Source organism: Calidris pugnax, unplaced genomic scaffold (assembly GCF_001431845.1).
Source record: "Calidris pugnax isolate Ruff unplaced genomic scaffold, ASM143184v1 scaffold13, whole genome shotgun sequence".
Classification (NCBI taxonomy): domain Eukaryota; kingdom Metazoa; phylum Chordata; class Aves; order Charadriiformes; family Scolopacidae; genus Calidris; species Calidris pugnax.
In genome coordinates, this window is record NW_015090810.1 from 8,338,425 (window position 1) to 8,360,541 (window position 22,117).

General features: G+C 38.1%; 1 protein-coding gene across 1 annotated transcript in view; it reads right to left on the minus strand.

The window, feature by feature from the left end:
* LOC106885937 (dynein heavy chain 5, axonemal-like) overlaps positions 1–22,117 on the minus strand; it is a 154,100-nt gene that overhangs the window by 26,350 nt on the left and 105,633 nt on the right. The window contains exons 60-68 of the mRNA XM_014938461.1: positions 21,389–21,544; positions 20,941–21,123; positions 17,455–17,625; positions 16,645–17,023; positions 15,252–15,523; positions 13,416–13,580; positions 8,705–8,972; positions 4,677–4,798; positions 3,126–3,473 (exon numbers count right to left, since the gene is read on the minus strand). Of these exons, the coding sequence (XP_014793947.1) occupies positions 3,126–3,473; positions 4,677–4,798; positions 8,705–8,972; positions 13,416–13,580; positions 15,252–15,523; positions 16,645–17,023; positions 17,455–17,625; positions 20,941–21,123; positions 21,389–21,544 (2,064 nt within the window). The remainder of the gene's footprint in view (positions 1–3,125; positions 3,474–4,676; positions 4,799–8,704; positions 8,973–13,415; positions 13,581–15,251; positions 15,524–16,644; positions 17,024–17,454; positions 17,626–20,940; positions 21,124–21,388; positions 21,545–22,117) is intronic.

A 22,117-nucleotide genomic window follows, 5' to 3' on the forward strand; every position in this document is an offset into this window, starting at 1 on the left:
ATAGCTTTTTTCCTGACATGTGCAAATGCAAAGGTGAAAAAGATGTTTGCATTCCTGAACTTGATCCTATTTACATAAAAGTCAAAGGTAAAATTCCCCTACATCAAACCATACATACAGATTTTTTTACAGGCAACAAAGTACTTTAAAAATACATTGCAGCATTGTGAGATAGGTTCCCAAGTGCTTAGAAGAGCAGATCCACAAAAGTAGCACCTGCAATCAGATCGAGTCAAGGTTCACACACTGATAGGAACCACTTCATGAGCTGGGCTCAAATGGATCCCACTGGTACATTATCATGGCTGCATTTACCCTCATTTGGAAAAGGTGCATCATTGCCAGCACAAATACCCTTGCATTCTGCTTTTACTACTTTCAGAGGCTCAAAACTTCAAGTTTATTTTATGACCTTGGAATCTTCTTGCCCTCTTAGCCAGCACATTATCAGTAACAGAAAACTACTTTTTTCTGTTCAGTCCTGTCTATTTGATTTTAATAGAATTTACCTCCAAAGGCATTTATCAACTTAATGGCAATGAGAAAAAACCCAGACTGTTTCAGTTTTAACTAACTTCATCACACGTGCCTGTACTAGGGGGAGTAGAAAGTTGAGTCCTCCAATTAATGTGACCACTGCAGTATACACACACTTGGTCATGTAAAAGCGGTTGCAACCAGGAGCTAACTTCCACCCTACCCTATCAAGTCATGGCAACATCCAGAAACCGGAATAATCTCCAAATTACAATTTGCAAAATGAGACCATATGGCCTTTTTATTGTCATTATTTCTCAGTTCACATGCCTGATCAATCCCCGAATCACAAAATCACAAAATAGTTTAGTTTGGAAGGGATCTCTGAGGGTCAACTAATCCAAACCACCTGCTCAAGTATGGTCAGCTGTGCAGAGCAGTGTCCAGTTGGGTTTTTAATATCTACAAAAATTGAGACTTCACAACCTCTCTAGGTAACCTCTTCCTCTGCTTGACCACCTTCACCGTAAAAAAAGTGTTTTCTTGTTGTCAGATGGAATTTCCTGTTGTTTAATTTATGCCCATTAACTCTTGTCCTTTCACCAGGTACCATCAAAAAGACTCTGGCTCTATCTTTCCAACAGGCATTTATACACATTGGTAAGATCCTGCCTGAACTAAAGAGTCCCAGCTCTCTCAGCCTTTCCTCATATGACAGATGCTCCAGTCCATTAATCATCTTCATGACCCTGCTCTGGTCTCACTCCAAAAAGTCCGTATCTTTCTTAGGGAGCCCAGAATTGGACACGGTACTTCCTATATGGTCTCACTGGTGCTCAGTAGAGAGGAAGGATCACCGCCCTCAACCTGCTGGATCACCTTCCTCTTCCTAATGAAGCCTAGGATACTGTGGGCCTCTTTGCTGTGAGGGTGCACTAGCTGTCCACCAGGACAATCAATGCAGGAATATGAATCTCCCATTGTCAAACTTCATGAGATTTCACTCTGTCCAGTTCTCCAGCCTGTCCATATCTCTCTGGATAGCAGCACAACCATCTGGTCTATCAGCCACTCCTTCCAGTTTTGTATCTCCTGTGAATTTGTTGAAGGTGCACTCTGCCTCATAATCCAGGTCATTAACAAAGATATTAAACAGCATTGGCCCTGGTATCACGCCTGGCACACAGCACTAGTGACCTGTCTCCAAGCAGATTTTGTGCCACAGATCACAGCCTTCTGGGTCCAGTTATTTAGCCAGTTTTCAAACCACCTCACAGCACACTTACCTAACCCATACTTTGCCGGCTTGTCTGTGAACGTATTCTGGGAGGTAGTGTCAAAAGGCCTTACAAAAATTGAGGTAAAAAACATCCATCTGGTCGCCTCATTGTAGAAGCCTGACAGGTTGGTTAAGCATGATTTTTCCTTCACAAATCCATGCTGGCTACTCTAAATCACCTGCTTGCTCTTCAAATGTTTGTAAATGCTTTGCAAGAGGATCTTTTCCAGCACATTCCTAGGGACTGAGGTGAGGCTGACCAGCTTGTAGCTCCCCAGATTCTTCTTCCCATCTCAAAGATTGGAGTGATGTTTGCTATCTTCCATTCTTCAGGAACCTCTTCCAATCACCATGACCATTTAAAAGTGATTGGGAGTGATCTCACAATGACATCAGCCAGCTCCCTCAGCACTGATGGGTGTAATCCATCAGGTACCATGAACTTACATATGTTCAGTTTGTATAAAGGCTTCCTGACCTGGTCCTCTTCCAACAGGGATATGTTCCTTGTTCCAGACTTTTCGCCTCAGGAGTCTGGGATTCCTGAAGGCCAGTTTTACTGGTGAAGACTGAGGCAAAGAAGGTGTTGAGCCTTTTCCATATAATTTCTCACTTGTTCTGCCCCATTCAGCAATGGACCCACATTTTCCCTAGTCATCTTTTTGCTGCTTATGTACTTGTAAAATCCTTTCTTGTCGCCCTTCACGTTCCTTGACAGATTCAACTCCACTTTGGCCTTGGCTTTCCTAATCCTATCCCTGCAAGATTGGACAGTAGCTCTATACTCTTGGTGGGTCACCTGCCCTTGCTTCCACCTCTTGTACACTTCCTCTTTATGTCTGAATTCAGTTAGGAGCTTCTTGTTCATCCACTCAGGCCCCTTGGCCCCTCCAGGGCTGTGGTCCTGCTTTTTGCTCTGCTCCCTCCTCTTAGGATCTTGAATTCCACCACTGTCACTGCAGTCAAGGTTACTTCCAGATTTCATATGCCTGACCAGTTCTTCCTCGCTCTTAAGTATCAGGTCCAGCCAAGTGCCTTTCTTTCTTGGCTCCTTAGTTACCTGTGCCAGGAAATTGTCATTACTGCATTGAGAAATCTAGACTGGTTGAACCCTGCTGTATCACCCTTCCAGCAGACAATTAGGGACGTTAATGTCCTCTATGAGGACCAGGGCCTGTGAATGTGAAACTTCTTCCAATTGTTTGAAGGCAGCCTCATCTACCTCTTCCTGGTCAGCAGATCTACACTATATACTCACTATAATGGTCTGCCTGCTAATCTTAACATATACATTCATGGCTCTGGAAAATATGCCTGATTAAATTGTTTATCTGAAAAAAAATCCCTTTAGTACTTTGCAATATTTTACCTCAGGTGTATCAATCGCTGGCAACTGCTCTATGTACTGGAGATAGTCTTCAACTGTTTTCCCTTTTGGAATAACATAATCTTTGTAGAAACAAAATTTTTCACTAAACATATGCTCTCCAAACCACACTCTTGCATATGTATTCAGCAATGTTTTGTCAACGTCGTCAGTAACACGGCCACCGTACTGTACTTCTCCAAGCATATAACGAACACAGCTCCAATTCACTCCACGTTTAATGTCCATATCATCCAAATGATTCTGAACAAATTGCACGCTGGCTGCAAAGTCTGCCTGATTAAATTCATAAGGAATGTTCCAGCCCAACGGACCAAACTTTCGTCTTTCCTGTAAAACAGATAAAGGTAAAAGTCTGATTGATAATAATTGTGAAGAAAGCATTAACTACAGAAAAATACATTAAATATGCTAAGAATGCAATAGTCCAGCTAGGGCTGTATTTCACAAATTTAAAAAAAAATATTCTTCTCTTAACACTCACCAGGCCGAATGCTTGATTAATTATCTAGTAGTTTAATATTTCCTCATTTATCATCATCAGTAGAGAGATATAAACAAAGAATAGGAACATTAACATTTTCCAAAAAATCTCTTTTTAAAGTGCAGTGAATCTGTGGGTCTAGATCTACAGTTCTTTAATTTAAACAATGAAAGGATGTCCAGACTCATCAGCCATGATCATTGTCTGTGGCCCTCCTATGGACTAGGTCTATTCATAACACTGATGTTTCTGCATGGTGTAGATGCAAGTAGCAAAAGCTGGTTCTTACTGAATCATTTACAGGTGCAGTTGGCAGTATGTGGTTGCTAGGCCAATATCTGGTATTTAAACATTCTGAACTTCCACCAAGAAAGAAGTGATGGGCCAAAGACAAGCATACCACAGCCTTCCATTGGACCACAACATACCAGTGTGCAGATGCCACAAAGTACAATTAACTATGCACCAAATATAAACTAAAGATACTGCAAAATCTATCAATAGAATGATGAAAAATTGTGGTTAATCCATAAAGCACTTTTGTTAATGGAACTCCTGAAAGGCAAGACCCAAAATCATCTTCCACCTTCATTTCCTCCTACAGATTTCAGTGCAGGAAGGATTTATATTCACCCTTTTAGCACTTCTCATTGTGAAAGCAGCAGTTTTAAGACTATGGTTTTTCAACCCAAGCTGTAAATTTCTTTAATGTGCTTTTATGATTTAAAATATTATTAAAAAACCAGTTAGTTGAAAGACAGATCACACATCCATGCCCAAAGACTTTAACAGAAGAGTACAGTGATTGATCATTGGTTGACTCTCCTTTTTCACTCTGAAATACCATCCCTGTTGGAGGTGCAAGATCAACATGAGCGGAGTTCTAAGGCAGCTGCAGTAATAGAGGTGCATTGTTTTCTTTCTGATTTTATTTGTGTTAAGTTACCAACATGGGATTTCCAATTAAACATGTTTTTCATTTAATAACATGGTGCATCGATAAACAAAACATGGCTTTATGACAGAAGAAAAGAAACATATTTTAAAACCTGAACAGTTGTGTGAAGAAATGCTACAGCATATAGCAGTGGTTTCCACTGTGGCATGTTGCTCACTTCTAGGTGATCCTGAGTAACAGCTGAGTACGTTCGTTTTAAGCCAGCTTTCACCCCTAGAAAATAAGTATAAAAATGTAATATACAAGCAAAAAAATGTATGGAACCTATAACTCCAACTTCCGTTAAGCAGAATTCTCTATTCCAATTTACAGTATCATCTTATTTATAGCTTCAAATAATCTTTTAGAATCAATTAACTGTTCAGCTGGTCATAGCAGTCAAAATTCAATTACATTTTGTTCAGGTAGATGACACACCAAATCAAGTTCAGGAATCTGGAAGAAATTACACTTAAGTAATCATATTCTAAATGTAACCAATAACAACGGAAATATAACTATTCAACAACTATATGGCAATCAAAAAGACACCTAATGTCATATGAAATATAGCACTGAATATCCAAGAGTTTATGTTTCAATATTTACAAATAAAATGAGATTTTAGTTCTACTGAAGACAATTTTATTTAGATTTTATTCCACAAACAATCTCAACATTCTGTATGCAGCTTCTCAAACTGGCATAGAGGCACCGAGTTCATGAGATGAGAACTGAAATTCACAGTGGAAATACTCATACTTGGGGAGGTTTGTTTGAGCACTGACATTTCAAATCCCAGGAACAGCTTTAGGCAGATGATACTGATGCAATCTCAGCTTCCATGGAATACGTAAGCCCCACTACTCCCAGATGCTTTCAGGCAGTGCTACCAAAGCATCGTCTCTTTTTGGCAGACAACACTGAGCATGAGTTACTGACACCAGGTCCCTCTTATGACACCTTGCACCTTATCAGGTTAACACAAGTCTAAAAAGACAGATTTCAACTGCAGTGAATAGACTGTTCAAGTCATCTTACTTCCTATTACACAATAAAAGTCCTTTTGCTCCTTTCCTACTTCACAAAGATCCTGTAGAACAAAATTCAAACAAATAGCATTTCAAAATACTATAAGGGTAGCACAAGAGAGTTCCAAAATCAGGACAAAGCAATCAAACAAAAGTGCCCTATAACATCATGCTACCAATGTGGCAGGACAGTGTCAGAAAAATAAAACTTTCTATTTCAACTTGACTTAAATTGTTACATGGGCCATATTTCTATTACTAAATGCAAGTTGCAAATTGGTTATAACCTGACTTATAAAATAGCCTCTTTGAGCTTTATGGTGTTGTAATTTGAATGACAAGGAGGGGTCACAGTACAATAAAAAGATGCTGAGCACTGAATTAACAGGTGGGGAGGAGAAGCAAAAGAAGTAAGACATTTTTAACAGCAGCCTGACTAACTGCTATTGAGAGTGGAGTATATACAATGAAACAGAATGTTTTTCACAAGATCAGAAATTTTGTAGACATTTTACTAAGGAAGATGAATACTGAAATAAAAGTTTTAAATGACTGAGGCATTAAATACAAGCTTGTATAAAAATTCTCAGCTCCTACTGACTTCATTAACTGAAATCAGTGGCAGCATGTATATATTACTGAAGGGCAAGTTAATGGATTACACAGTTAGTTAAAGATGAGAGAGTTAAAAGACAAAATAAGTGCCAGGCTTGAGGATTTCTTTCTGCCATATTTCAAAATAAAAAATAGCCTTCCGTCATCACATGAGTAGAATACATGGCAGGGTAGTAAATTGCTTCTATAAACATACGAAGGATGTCTGCAGTTAGTAGCATAGTCTGGGTAAGAGAGAGACATTCAACAGCAGGAGAGCAACAGGTCAGAGACTACTTAGAAAAGCTGGATGTTTTCATATCACACAGAGTAACAGGTTGGAAAGGACGTCTGAGGTCACCTTGCACAACACCCCTTCTCAAAGCAGGGTCAACTAGAGGTGGTTGCTCAGTGCCTTTTCCATGTGGGTTTCGAGGATGGAGTCTACAAACTCACCTAACAGGCCGTTCCAGTATTTGACCATTGTCATGGTGTCACCCCAGCCAGCAGCTAAGACCATGCAACTGCTTGCACATTTCTCCCCCTCACCACCCAGAAGGGTAGGGCAAGAGGGAGAAAAGAAAGGGAAAAGGAAGGGAAAAAATCAATCCTTGTGGGTTATGATAAATGGTTAATTTAATGGAACAGTAACAGAAAAATGAAAACAACAACAACAACAACAACAACAATAATAATAATAATAATAATAATAATAATAATAATAATAATAATAATAATAATAATAATGGTAAAAGAATATACAAGATAAAGTAATGCTACACAAGTCACTCTCACCTCCTGGTGAATTAGTTGCCCAGTCTGTCCTAAGAAGTGATTGCAGATTCCTGGCCCCTGGCCAACCCCATTTCTATACTGAGCATTACATCTATCGTAAGGAATACACCACTGGTCATTCCATTGTTCTGTCTATGATCCTTCTCAGTTCTATGGGAAGCTGAAAAATGTCCTTAAATAGTATAAACATCACCTAGCAACGACCAACACAATGTGCATTACTGACATTCCTTTCATATCAAATCTGAAACACAACAACCACTAGAAAGCTGACTGAAGGAAGTTCTTATCACTTTCCTTTCACTTGGCACTGTTCAGGCTTCCCCTTAAGATATATTATCCACATTTGGCACAAGGGAGATGTGGAGAAACTGGACAGGCAATAAAGGTGGTCAGATACTGAGAGTACATGACCTAGAAAGTTAGGACAAGAAGGCTGAGTTTGTTTAGTCTGTTGAAGAGGAGGCTGTGGTTATGCAAAAAACAGTTTAAATTGTGAATACTGAAAGGTGGCAGCTAATTGCGTGCATGTATGAGGGATGGTGGCTGTCCAAAACTGAAATTTTGAACCCTCAAGGAAAAACCTGCTACTTGCTAGCTGCCAGTGATACAGGTTGCAAAAAGTGAAACATTATGAATCCTCCAATTAATACAGAAACATGAGTCAGAACTGCCAAATATGATGCAGATCACATATTGTGCTTCTGCACATAAACTACTTAGGTTAGGAAAACTGGGGGCTTAGAGGCCCAGAAAGCACAAGATGAATATCCCATCTTCAGGAAACATCCTGGAAGTGGTGAAAGATCATAGAATCATAGAATAGTTTGGCTTGGAAGGGACCTTTAAAGGTTATCTAGTCCAACCTCCCCTGCAATGAGCAAAGATCCTGGAGGTTGGGGAGATGCATGGAGGCAAATACCAGGGGGTGCCCATGGACCTAGGCCAGTAATTTCCAAGACTGATAGATGTAAGTAGCTGCACAGAATCAAACCAACATGCCTTTCTGCCGGACCTTCCTGGACCAGCAGCAATCTCTCCAATGGGAAGGGAAGTCAAGATGAAATGAAAGGAATACAGGAGGCTGAGAACACAAGCGTGAGTGTGCAAAATAAGGAAGTAGTATAAAAGCCCTAATGTCATCGGTTCTTAAGTAAACCCTGGTATTCAGATCCATTGTGGGTTGTTATTAACCATCTTGCCTGTGACAGAGGATAAGGAGTAATTCAGCAGCAGCTCACAAATACTTGAAGGACAAAGATGCTGGGGTCAGCCCCCCTCAGTAGTGCCAGATGACATAACAAGAAGCAACAGCCACAGCTACATACTGCAGCTTGGGAGGTTGAGTCTTCAGAAGAGTCCTTCCTTTTCATAACCCAGCCGAGCAAAGGATCAGCCCCCTGTGCATCCTTGGGTGGAGTCAACAGGACAGAAAGAAAAGAGTGATGGAGTGTACTAAGCTTAAGAAAGTGCCACTGGCCTGGCATTCTCAACAGGTTCTACACAAACAACAAAATCACCATCAATTTCTGTTACAAAAACAAACAATACCCATTTTCTCCCCAATACAGTCATGCTTTACACATTGCAAGACTGACTTGCACAGTGCTGTATTTAGCTATTGAAACAACAGAGGTTAAAACTAAAACACTGCACATAGTGATACACAGAGTGGGGTAAAAAAGCAAGCCCCAAAACTCAAAAAAGCATGGTTTCCTACCTTGAGGGGGTTCATTAGTAAATTTGATAGAGGACTGTAAAAGATTAATAGGAAACTCTGGGTGAGCCTCTGTAGTGATCCAGGTCCTGAAACCTTCACTCATAGATTCTGCTGTTGTGATGGTGTCCATTAATTCACTGAGAAACTCCAAGCCAAGGTGGCAGTTCTGTAGAAGGAGCCATCCTCCATCTTGCATGCACTGATTCAACAGGCGCCTTGCATGGACTTCCTGGCCCTGACCCATTGAAATGGCACAACAGGGAATTTTCTGGGAGGAAAAAAGAAAGTTTCTTTTATATATAGTTCTTTAGAAAGATAATACACATGGTGTATTGCTTCTGTAGGTCCACGCATAGTGACATTGTGACACAAAGAAAACAGCTTATATCAATGGAGACTGGTTATATTAAAACAGAGTAAACAAAACCCCAACACCCTCCAAGTTGCTCTTATCTTCCACTTGCTGAAAGAAAACTACATCCACTGGACATAATCTTTTTTTGCAGGTCTGACAAAGTCAGTGGGATAAGACAACTGAAACGTTTTCCCTTCCTTTCCTTACTTCCCCAAATAAAGCAGGGCATGCACGCAGCAATATAGCTGTCTGACTATTATTTTTCCTATGATTTGGCCTATCTTGAGATGGACAGATATTAAGGGTCCACATAATAATTAATGCATAAAGGCAACAATTTTGGTGTCTTTTTACTGTCTGAACGTATTAATTTCATTTAACAGAGAACTGTCAAGCAAGCAGGTAGGATAGGAAAGATTGGTTCACATTAAGTCATCCCTTAGCAAACATCCTGTATTGTTAAATGGCAGCTGTGGAGCCACTGATTCATAGCATTCTAGCTTGATGATCAGCTATCTCCAGCTAGTTCTCTGTTAGTTTTCTTGATTCAGAAAAGACAAAGCTCATAAATGCAAACACAAGAATTCTGGAAATTTATGGATTCTTTCCTCGAGAGGCTGTAGGAGAAGAAAGCCAGTGGATCAGAAACACAGGAGATGATACAAGGTCTCCTAAGGGGATCTGAAAAAGACAAGCTGACAAGGCTGTGGTCAGAACTATACAAGTCTGTAAGTAAACTGCAGGCAGACACCTTCTTGCTTATTGTTCTTACTATCCTTGTTCTTATTAAATATGTAGTCCTTTGGCTCAGGTTGTCTCTCTGACTCCTACCAGAATTAACAAACCCAGTTGAGCATATTATTCTATATACATGTTGAGGGCAAAGGAACTGATGAAAAGACTTAGTTTCATGTTCAAGACCTACAGCTGAGTATCCCTCATGCTGTGAGCAACCTCCTGCATAAAGACTTACCAAACTGGGCCTATCTTCAGCTGACTGAGAGCTACAAAGTTTAGTCTTAAGTTTTTCTGCTACTGGGTCACTCTCACTGTGAAACAAACAAAGAAGGAAGTCATCCAGTCCTAAACAGCATGGATGAAGCTGCCCTACTTTTACAGGAGAAAAAGGTTAAGCGTATGGACAGAAGTTTTGCTGGGTCATTTGGCCTTAGGGTCAGAGAACAGGCCCTGACCTGATCTTACTGAACAGTATAAATACAGCTGTTCTATATGATCCTCCACATCCTGGCAAAAGATTTAAGGAGAAGGGAACGCCAAAGACAAGAAAGCAGTTAAATCCTGCTCCCAGGTCAGTAAAACCTGAAATTGCAGCTAAAAGAAGCAAAGCTAAATAGCTTGTGAAGTTGGTTACATGCTGGAGGAGCAAAAACTTTACCTTTTCTAAGATGTAGCTGAGTACAGGTAGCACTCCCATCAGTCAAAGACTATGACTACCCCTGCAGAGTGCAAAAATATTCAGCTGTTACATTATTCCCTAACAAAGCATCTGCTCATAATTTGCTCTTCTCAGCAATGCTACCTCTCAAATGTACAATCATTAAAGGTTATAGAAGCATTGAGACCAGGAAAAAATATTTTTCACTATGGATTGTCCTCATCTTACTCCTTCTGAAAGAACTCTGTGTCCACAGAATGTTTCTCTCAATAGTGAGTCATACCAATGTATCTGTGTCATCTTAATACAATGCTGTCCAGATGAAAATACTATCATTTTAGTCACCACAGTGGTCCTGACAGTTCTGTTGAAGGTTCTGTGTATCATTCCCTGAAAGAAGAAGCTATCTCTACAATAATAAAAACATCTGGTTTTAACAAAGTCAAAGTGCTAGGCATAAGTTAAATTTTCACTCCATCTTCAAGTGAAAGGGGGCAGAAATTCAACTAGTTTTAAGATAGAGCTTGCTTGGTTTGTAAACAAGGTTATATAGCTCAGTAGTCACAAACACTGTTTCCATTTCTTTGGGAGAAGGACATCTGAACAACTAAATTTTAGAGTGAAAAATAAATTCTGGTCACAAATTTGAACATTTCCAACTGCAGATAATTGATTTATATTGTTAATATCATACTTAGAGGTACCATCAGTATCACCAATTCATTTAAGACTATAAATCATGCCTGTAAAGAGGAAACCACTGAAAAATAGGTCCAGAATGTTTTTTTGAAGTTTTCTATCATTAAGAAGAAGAAGAAAAAAAACAATAGGATACTTTGAAGGTATAAAAACACATATATACCAAGATCAGATCCTTGGTGTAGCTAACCTATGTTAAGTCAAAAGGTTTATTCGGGAAAAAAGCAGAGAAAGCCCAGAGAGAGATAGGAAGTAAGTACAATTTGTTGACAAAGAAGCAAAATACACAGAAAGCCCTCTTGCAGTTTCTGAAAACTGTAAATGATTTCTAGATACGTTTTTCAAAAGCTAGAGAACAACTGAAGTGCTCCTCCAGTCACACAATGCTAATAGACATTTTTACTCTAAAAAAAATTTGTGTTTGTAGTTTGAGTTGCAGAATTTGGATGGCTTATGTAAATTTGAAAGGTTTCTATATGCTGTGTGGTAAGATCTTTACTTCAAGAGATCAGACAAGAACTTTACAGTTAAAACATTACAGTTAGCTTTACATTTACAGTTGACATTAAAGTTCTGTTGCCTTATTCATAAACCTTGGTTGAACAAACAAGGCAATCCCTTTAGCTCTTCTACAACCTCACTTTCTATTATTCTATACATGTTTCCTTAAAGCATGAAAACATACCACAACTCCCCACTGCAATAAACATAATGACAGCAAAAACTGCTGTCTTTTAACAGTCACAGTTACCGAGCACCTTCTACCTACCAGCTCTTCCCCAGACAGGCCATGGTCTTGCTTAATATTTGACAGAATGGAAGAGCATTTTGTTCCGCTTCTTGCAAGAGTGAATCTAAGTGACCAGCTGACTTCAAGTAACTCTACATAGAGGTTAGTGGCCCTCATCCCCTTGTATGGCCGATGGGATAGAAATAATCAACTCCTCAATGCGAGTCAGAGTTAAGTTTCTATCGTGTTCTCTGAATTGCTTTCAAAGAAGCCACTCTTTCTCTTTATTGACTACAGAATCTAACCCCTACTGAAGACAGCGTAAGTACCTATCTAGCAGTCCATTTCACAGGATACATACATTGAGAGGAGACGGATCGGTGAATGAAAACACCGTCACAAAGCAGACACTCCATTTGCATTCATACCACAGGCCATGAAAACAGGAAACACACCAAGTGTGTTTACCTGGACTTGAAAAAGGACTACAAATATTTGCCCATTGCTAGTCTATAAATATTCTTGCAATTAATTTCTACAAACTCAAAGTGTCTCTCATATCTTAGGAAAAGGCAATAGAATATTTTGTGAATAGGAATAAACTTGTTCTTTCAATGCATCACTTCCAATAAACCTAAAAATCCTGCTCACCCAACTATGTCCTTCTCTCTCTGTATGTCTGTATATTGGCTGGCTATCTGGCTGCACAGGCTTTGGGGACAAGGATCACATCAACAACTTCAGACTTAAGATTCCCAAGTTTAAACACTCAAGTGAGAGTTAGAGTCTGAATTGAAACACTCTTTATCACAGTCAGACAAATAAAATAAGACAGTCCTGATTTTCAAAGAGAATAAGCATCTAAACTTTCTAATTAGTAAGTTAAGAGATTTGTGGGTTCTCCCCACTTTTGCAAGTCTTACTTAGTACATAGCAAAATTCTACAACTCTAAATGAAGATGCATTCTATCAGGGAGGAAAACTTATGGAGATCTACTGTGAATAACTTCTTGGGAAAATTATAATTGCATCTACATTGTGAACCATGAAACATAAAGCACAGAGTGCTTTAAAGTGACACTATGCTGTAAGAAATGTTGAACATCTCCGTCAAGTGAACTGATTAAATGGTAGGGTCTCCAAATTAATTTCTCTTGTCACCATATTTAGGATTTTTTTCTGTATCTTCCTGTAATCGTCATTATCATCAGCTCCTACAGTGAATGCAACCACAATTATCGCTTTGTTCTTATAGCTAAGTACTTTCACCAAGTAATGGACTACTGTAGTCTGCTGGATAAAGACAGAGGACTCATCGGAATAAAACAACTGGAAAAAGAAAGAATGTAACATTTCCATTTCCTCAGTAAATGCATTTTGGCTACTGGTCCAAAATAACCTTCCAGAGAACAATCGCATGAATATAAATATCATCATCTGAACTTCTATAAAATGTGGAAATACCATTTCTAGTTCAAAGGATAGTTTAAATGTCTTTAACAGCTCTCACAAACTCAGTTTGGGAGGATACCTTTGACTTTGCAAGACGTTCTATATTTTCAGTGGGGTCAGACCCCATTGATAAAAAGCATGTCAAAGGTGTTCGACAGTCACTTTCGGTCCACATTGCTTCCATTTCAAGAATAAATCCTTCTGCATATTTCCCTCCAAGAGATTCTGCAATGTAGTGCCGAGCCTAAAAAAAAAGAAACAAATTACCAGAAATATATACCTTTTTTTTTTTTTTTGCATTCATCACCGATGTGGAATTTACCAATAGCTATATTGGAACGCAATGACTTTCTAAACTTTCATTTTCAACTTTGGTGTAACAAAAGTTACAGTCCACAGGAAACAACCATTGAAATTCTCAGATAGCAAACTTCAAACAAAGAAAAGAAAGAATTCTGCTCACACAACAGCCATCCTGTGAACATTGTTGCTAGAGGATGCTAAATGGGTTTTTTAAAAGAACTAAAGAAAACCATGCAGAATAGTTCCACTGTCAGCTCTAAGGACAGCCCAGATATTGTTCCTAAATTACTGACTCCTAAAGCTTGGTGGACAGCCAAACAAAAGAGTTTCTCTACACCAGCCCCATTCTTAGCTCCTTTAAGCATGTATTGTTGACACTGTCTCTACAGCATAGCAGATTAGACAGATCTTTCATCTGACCCAGTTACAATCTTCCATATATTTGTTTGAACTTCAAAGAAATTCTCCTGTCCAGTGGTTATCCAATTCAAGTCTCTTATGCTCGATATCTATTTCTACAAAACACAAACACAGCTCAGGCTTCATCCTTAAAGGTCAAACCTTCCCTATGCCTCTATTGTCCTCTTTTCACAGACGTTTTCTAAAAGGACTTCTAAAGCTATCCCGGTGTATGAAACTCTGTTTTGACTGACATGATTTGCCAACTGTCCAAATACTAGCAGAGATTCTGAGACACGTATTACAGAGAAAAACACCCAGGAACAAAGTGGACTGAGGGAGATGCCAATTCCTGAAAAAATAACTCAATCATCCACTATTAAGTGTAACTTCTGCCCTAGTGAAGAGAGGTAAAATTTTGTAACACGTGGTGAAACACAGTAGGGAAAGAAGAGATAAAGAAGATAACAACAAAAAGAATCCCCTCTTTCCACAAAAATTAAAATAATCACAGTTTTTGAAGGCACTGTTCAGAGATATTCTTTCTCAAAGATGGTTGTGCAACACAATAAGATTGTTGATAAAAGAGCAGTAGCAGCTGTATTATTTTGGTCTGTTTATATTGTGGCAAATGGAGCTCCTGTACTTCTCTTTTATTTACCAGCTGAAGAGAAGACAAAGGATGGAGGGGGTCTTGTTGAAAGAGGTCCATGAAAAATCCAAATATCACAGACTGTGGAGAAACTGCTAGTTCATGACAGTTTCTTTTATGGTATCTGCCCTGACACAGTCTTAACTATTACTTACTCAGCATGGAGGGTAAGTAAACAGTTTATCTGCTATTTTAGTGCATGTCATCAAAGTGAACTGTTCTCTTTCCACTTCTGTGAAAAAATAGGGATGTATCTTCTGATTCACCAGAAGAATGCAACTGCTTTACAGGTTTCAGCGCCACACAAAAAGAATGGTATTCCTACAGACCCAACACAATTTATTTCATGTTTTGCAATGCCCTTTCTAATTCATTGCAATTAAATAAATTAATATTTCTTTCACATATATTTATTACAATGATTTTAATGTCTGATTTGAAAAATAGCTCATTCTGCAACAAATATTATGATAGAAACAAATTCAGAGAACCTAAGTTTGGAACTAGCAGTTCTACAGGAGATGCCACATGGCATAACCATTGTACAAAAGCATATCTTACCTGGGCAACGGTATGATCAGGGCACCAGCTACGGACAAGGAGCAGTTTACGGAATTGATCCAGTAAGCTGTCATACCCATCAGGAATAACAGCTTTTTCAGGTGCTGCTTCATCAAACCAAGCTTTCCAAGACTTCTCATTCCTAACAACTTGCACCAGAAGTTGATTAAAAGGGTACAAACTAGATAACTGCACAAGGTTGAGCCATGTCATGTCAAGGATCCACTTTTTTGGCTTTGGTTCCACGGAATTCAAATCCAAACTGGCACCTCCTGCAAAGTGAAAAGCATTATAGAGGAAAACCATTGTTAAACAGAAAAATGAGAAGTAATAAAAAATACTGATTTCTACAGTTTCGAGAGTAAAAATCTTTGTACACCAGGCATGGAGACATAGAATTTGCGTGGAAGAGTCATTTAACAAAGACGGATTGGGAAAGTGGTCTCAGTGCCTCCCAGAGCTGATATCCCAGTAATTTTTGTGCTGCTTTTTCTCCATCTGTAGAGCTGGAATAGAACTTTCCTACCTAAAAGGATACTTAAACCCAAGTCTTCAGACCAGATGTAGAAAGGACCTACGGTTAACCTGATCTCCTTTCACCTAGACTACAAAATTAGAAAGCACATGTTGCATTCATTTCCAGGACTGTGCAACTTCAACAGCCTCTTAGCTCAACCCCCATTCCACCATCATGCCCGTTTGCACTTCCAACACAGCTGATTCACAGCTGAACATTAGATCAGTGGTTGCAAAGCAAACTGAGATATTTGAATGGCAATTACCTGACTGTTCTTATCTCAGTACCTGATTGTATTTATCATATTTTGGAGACAAAGATGGAGACATCAAATTTTATAAACTTTACTTTTTTCATTGTCATTGTGCCTGAGTAGTGACATGTAGAGGTGGTATAATGCAATGCAATATAATGTTTTATAACATGCAACAGGTTTCCACTTGTTTTATACTGAAACTTAAAGCCGGTCCAGAGTCCTTGTGCATTCACATGCCTGCTCACCAGCCAACAAAACACATTTTGCTGACTGTCTCCAAGATCACAGACATAGGTATGTGGCAACTGAAAAAAGAGGCATGGAGGAGAATTCTACAGAGTCTCTTACAAAGTAATGGGCATTTTCCTCTGTTTTGTAATGTAAAGCAGTTAAATATCCATTTAACTCATCTAAGCATTATTTTGATAATAAATAATCTACACTGCTTTTGTTTTGGAAAATTTGTCTCTGAATTCCTTCTTGGGCTATAAATGCTTTCATTCACCAGTTAAGAAACCTTAGATCCACTGGATACAACATAGTGTTAGCGCAAGCACTGCAAAATCTGAATTTAGCAGTTCACAGACATAATGAAACAGGAACATTTTTAGAGAAATTACCTTTGATCAGTGTCTCGAACTCCGTGTGTGAAATTTTCTTGGCCTGCAAGTCAATCTTCAGTGCCAGAAGCAATGTAAACAGGAATCTGTGATTTTCATACAACCCTCGAACCGTGTACTTGAAGACTTCATAGGTGAGATGTTCGATTATGTACACTACCCTTTTTGCTGTGATCTGAGATTTCTGAGATCTTTCCACTGATAGGTCAAAAATGCCAAGGAACTGCCGTAAGGATGTCTGGTACATGACATTAACCAAGCTCATTTCCACAATTAGGAAATACAAGATGCTACCACGACCAGCAACAGGGCGATACTCTTCACGTGCAGTATTGATTTTCACCTCTGTCTCTGCTGCTATGTTTAATTTTTCACTGACCTTAAAATTAATGGAAAAGACCATGAAGATTAAGTCATGTCGCTTGTGATTTATACTGCACAAGCAAAAAGAAAAGGTCTTGATTAAGATCACAATGGTATTTTTAGTCAAGCTTTGCTTCCCTCTGTCAGTGTTTCAACATAGACATTGTGTCTTCATGTGCTCAAACACCGTACAATGGGATTTGATTCAAACTTACACCCGCAACCTATGCCTGGAATATAAAGTAGTATCCAGATAACAGTTTAATTTTGCAACATTTTATGAAGAAAAAAATTACGGTGTTTTTACTATTTATTTGTAAAGAAGCAAGATGTTATATAGGGGCTCTGAATGGATAAAAAAAAAAAACCAAACAGAAAAAAAATCTGTCTACAAATAATCTTTAAATTACAATTACAAAATGTATCTGCAATGCATTCAAAATTCACCTCTTCTGCTGTTGTTTTAGTGATTCGTAGGACTTCTATCAAAGACTCATCTTCAACCAAAGAGCCCTCTGTACTGGTTAGACGAAAGAGTAGATTATCTTCAAGCTCCTGCATTTTCCTCTTGTTAGATGTCACTTCTTCCATCAGTTTGACTCTTTCTGCCTCCAGTTCCTGTATTCAGAAATTTTCCTTAGAATATTTGAGATTAATTCAAAGAAAGATTCTTTATAATGACACAGAAAACGTGATTTCTTGCATGATAGTCTGGGAGCTGTACTGCCTTTTTCAGAAATATTATATACTAAAGTAATTTATATGTATACCACATTAATTTGATTAATGCAGCATGCTGAGGAGTGAAAACACATCAGAATTACCAGGAAAAGTTTCCTCACAGTGAGACGCAAAAAGCACTAAAGTTAGTTTCCAATGGGAAGTGATAAAAGCCACATTACATTAAAGACTTAAAATTAAATCAGAAAAGGACTGAAAGATGCATTGTATGGATGGATTTTATATTGTTAGGGAAGTTGACTGAATGACCTTTTTAACTTCTAATTTCTATTATTCTGTGACTTTGCAAGATACACTTTTCTATGCTTACAAAATAGAGAATGTTACAATTATTATCTGTCATATGGAATTTTTATATTATTTCTACAAGACAGACAATGGCAAGGGAACAATGACAGACAAGTCAACACAATTCTAAGTGAAATGAGGCATCTATACTGCAGTCCAGCGGAGCCCAGGGATATTTTTGCTGGCAACCTCTATTTAATCAATCAAGTCAACCTTTCTGTAAGAAAAAGGTAGTTAATAAGAACAGTGCACCTACACCTATGTCTGCAATTTATTTTCATTCTTGTCAACATGCCATGCTAGAGAAAAAGCAGATGTACAGTGTTATGCAGTACAGGAGAGGCTCTCTTGTATTTCAAAGTGACATTTTTTTTTACTTTCAAAAACTTCTTATTTGGAAACCTGTTTGTAATATATTCTAGGTCTATAGAATGTAGTTCTGTGGAAGCTGCAAATAACTGCATACCAACAGAGGAGAATGACTTAGGCATCTCTCACTCAGCTTCAATTTTTCTGCATTTTCTCCTCTTTCTTTACCATTAATGCCAAAGAGATTAAAATTACAAAAAATGAGTAGTTCTTCAGAACACTCGAACTTGCATTTAAGTACATGTTTAAATTCTACTTAGGTCCATGCTTAGTTTAAGAACAGGCACCATATCAATTCTAATTGTAATCCTGTAAAGTGTCTTTCAGAAAAATAGCAAATATATCAGATGTCAGGCTTTTGTTTGCAAGAGAATTTCACGACTGCATTTGTAACAAAAAAGTAGCTGTTCTGAACACAAATAGTGGCAGTAACTTCATTATCCAAGTAAAAAAAGATGCTGATAATTTTTTTTTTCATCTAGTTACAGGAGCAGCCTTTAAAGATGAGAAGAATAAACACTTCTTTGATCATATATTTCATTGAACACTATAGAATCTTTAAGAATGTCTTGGTTCCTTTACTCTATTACTTTAGCTCAGCGATCATAAACTTGTCTTCTTGTTTGTAACAGTAAACCTGTTCTTCAGATGCTCTATCATGCTCTGTCTTTTCTTTGAACTAAATTTATCAGAGCTCCATTGGTTCAGGCTATCCACACCAAGACATTCATCTCTTATTGAGACAGAAGAGAGAACAACCATGATTTCTTCATATCTGCTAAAGGGAAGAAGTTTAATAAATGTTGATCGTTGATCACCTCCAACAATGTCCCTGTCCAACAACTAGTGGTGATATTAACCAGCTATCCTTGCAGCTCTCTTCAGATGACACAGCACTGGATGAATAAACCTGTGCAACCTGCTCTAGGTGGACCTGCTCTGGCAGGGGGGTTGGACTAGATGATGTCCGGAGGTCCCTTATTCTGTGATTCTGTGTGATTCTGTAATATTTTTCAGTGACTATATTTTTGACCCAAAATGCAGTCTAGGTGTGGCTACATACATACAATATGAATTTTCTAACAGTTTTGTCCAGGAAAAAAACCACAGAGTGAGGGTATTTGTGTGGGAGGAGATGAGTTTTATATGTAAGTCATGAGAAAACAATTTCACTTCTGTCTTGACTTAAACGTCTGTCTCCCATCAGAGTTAAGTTAGTCAGGATAGTTCCAGCCACTCCTGATGAAGTTGCTCAATTTTGCTCACATAAACATACATCTGCTGGAGTAAAGGTTAAAAGTTTTGCATCCCCAGCATTCGTCCCACCCTGCTAATGGATAGCTCTTCCTCAGTACCTGCTGTTGTAGCTTTTTCATTTTTCATAGAACAATTCACAGGAAGTTTGGGCATAACAATAACTTTCTAGCCTCTGGTTGTGACTGTCAGACTGAAGGAAAGGCACCTAGATTCCAGTCCTTACTTCAGCAAATGCTCATTTTAAACAAAGTGGAAAGGTTTTAGCTGGAGAAAGCACCACGAAAGCACACTGGTTAGACCATGCTTTGGGAAGCCAAAGAATGAATTCCCTTAGGTGGGGGACTGCTCTTACATGAGCAAGCCAACCGGAGTTACTTACTGAAAGCAGCAGCTCTGCTAATCCAAACCTTAATTTTTGTTACTATTCTCACAAAGACACAATTATGAAATGTTCCATTTGAAATAAATAAGTCATTCAATTTGATGTGAAATACAACTTCTGAGCTTTCACTTTAATGAGAAAGGAAGAAAATATTTCATTTTAGTGTAATTGGACAATAACATTCATGTATTTATTGGTATGACTGCCGCAGTGAAAAACCCACTTTTGTCCCCAGTGCCTATGATGAATTGACTCCTAAGTTTTCGGATAACCAGGCTGTTAAATTAGATCATGCAAAAAGAAATAGGAATGATCTAGGAATTAAATTATTGTGGATGATGTCTCAGATTTAATATTATGAAATGAAACTCCCAAGAAAGAATTTTCTTCTTTATATTTGCTTCCACATAATCAGTGAAAATTTTAGTAAGAACAGAGTCAAGTCAGTGTTCAGGGCTCCTTAAAAACCTCATATCTCCTTGCACACTAGAGCCTGGCTGGTAAAATTCATTGAGTTCATTTTTTCATGTAATTCAAATTAAGTTTAAAAAGGAATTCAGAAATAAAAGAGGTTTCTGACTGAACATGGAGCCTTTGCTATATATAAAGGAATAAAGATGCTTTATGTATGTCATGTATATGCCTGTGATGTATTTTTAATGAATAATTTTCTTTCTTCTCTTTCCAAGGCCAGATCTTAAAATAAATGTTTAGGTCCTTCCATTCAATTAAAAACCTGCTCCACATTGTCTTTCAGCAAATGCACAAATCCTTAAACTTTCATTCACATTTTTGTTCTTGCATTTGATTTCAACCAAGACGTTGAATATATCCACTCATGGTGCAAATATCGAACAAGCCTTCCCTCTCTACAAATATTGCAAGCTACTAGATACCTGTTTTTCTGTGAGGATGACACGACCAAGAAGCTGATCTTCAAGCCCTTTCATAGTAACAGTAAAGTCAATCACAGTTGTTCTTGCACTAATTTCTGGAGTGTAGGCAGGATTAGCCAATTTTGTTGTCATATAAAGTGTAAATCCCTTCATCAGATCTACCTCCTTGTCACCTACTTTCACCTGAAAAAAAACCATATTACTCAATTTTCAAAACCTGAATTCAGAAAAACGGTTATTTTACCCAGTGAAAAACAGATTAACTCTTTTTTTCACATTTTCATTTACACTTTTAAAACTTTCTGCTTAAGGGGTAAAAAATCCCACCCCATGAGTTCATTACTCATCCTCCTAAGTGTTGCAAAGGTGTGAATCTTGGCAGTATCCAGACTACCAGATATACAGCACCTTTCCTGTTTTTTAATTTCGTGTTCACAATACATCTTACTTTGTGTGCTGAACCAGATTTTATGAAATTTTTTTCCAAGATGTTATCTAGAGCAGGATCAAGTTCCTCTCCAATATCTTCAATTAACAAAGGTCGGCCAAGGGACAGGCAGTCTTCTATATGACTTCGGAAGAACTTGTGGTTCATAGCTGTAACCTAGGAAGATTGGTTCACAATACAGCATGCATTTGTTAGCACATAGAAAGCAATATAAAACCTATTGCAGCTTTCAAAAATTATACTCATTCTGGGATATCTACACAAATTATTACATTTTAGGGACCAACACTCAACTCCGTTGAAATAAATGGCTGGAAGTTTTGCTTTAAGCTTAACAGAATAGGAGATCACACTTCTTTATTGTTATCTATTTATTTACTTATCTACATATCTATCTAATCACTGTAGTATTTTAATATCCTAAATATTAATTAATTTATGTTCAGAACACTAATGTTAAGTAGGGAAATATTCGTAGGGTTCAGACAGGGAATCAGTGTTACATAGAAGGCCTGGTCTCACATCAGAGGTTGAATTTCCAATTTAGTTCCCATTTCACAATATAAAGTCTTAAAATTGCTAAAAATCACATAGACTCCTTTTCATTTATTTAAATTTAATAAATATACCATAAGTCTTTGAGATGGTAATTGAATAGCCTTTCCAGGCATCTGTTAAGCCGTGGTTTTGGAGGGCCTCTTTTTACCAGAAAAAAATACTAGGATAGAC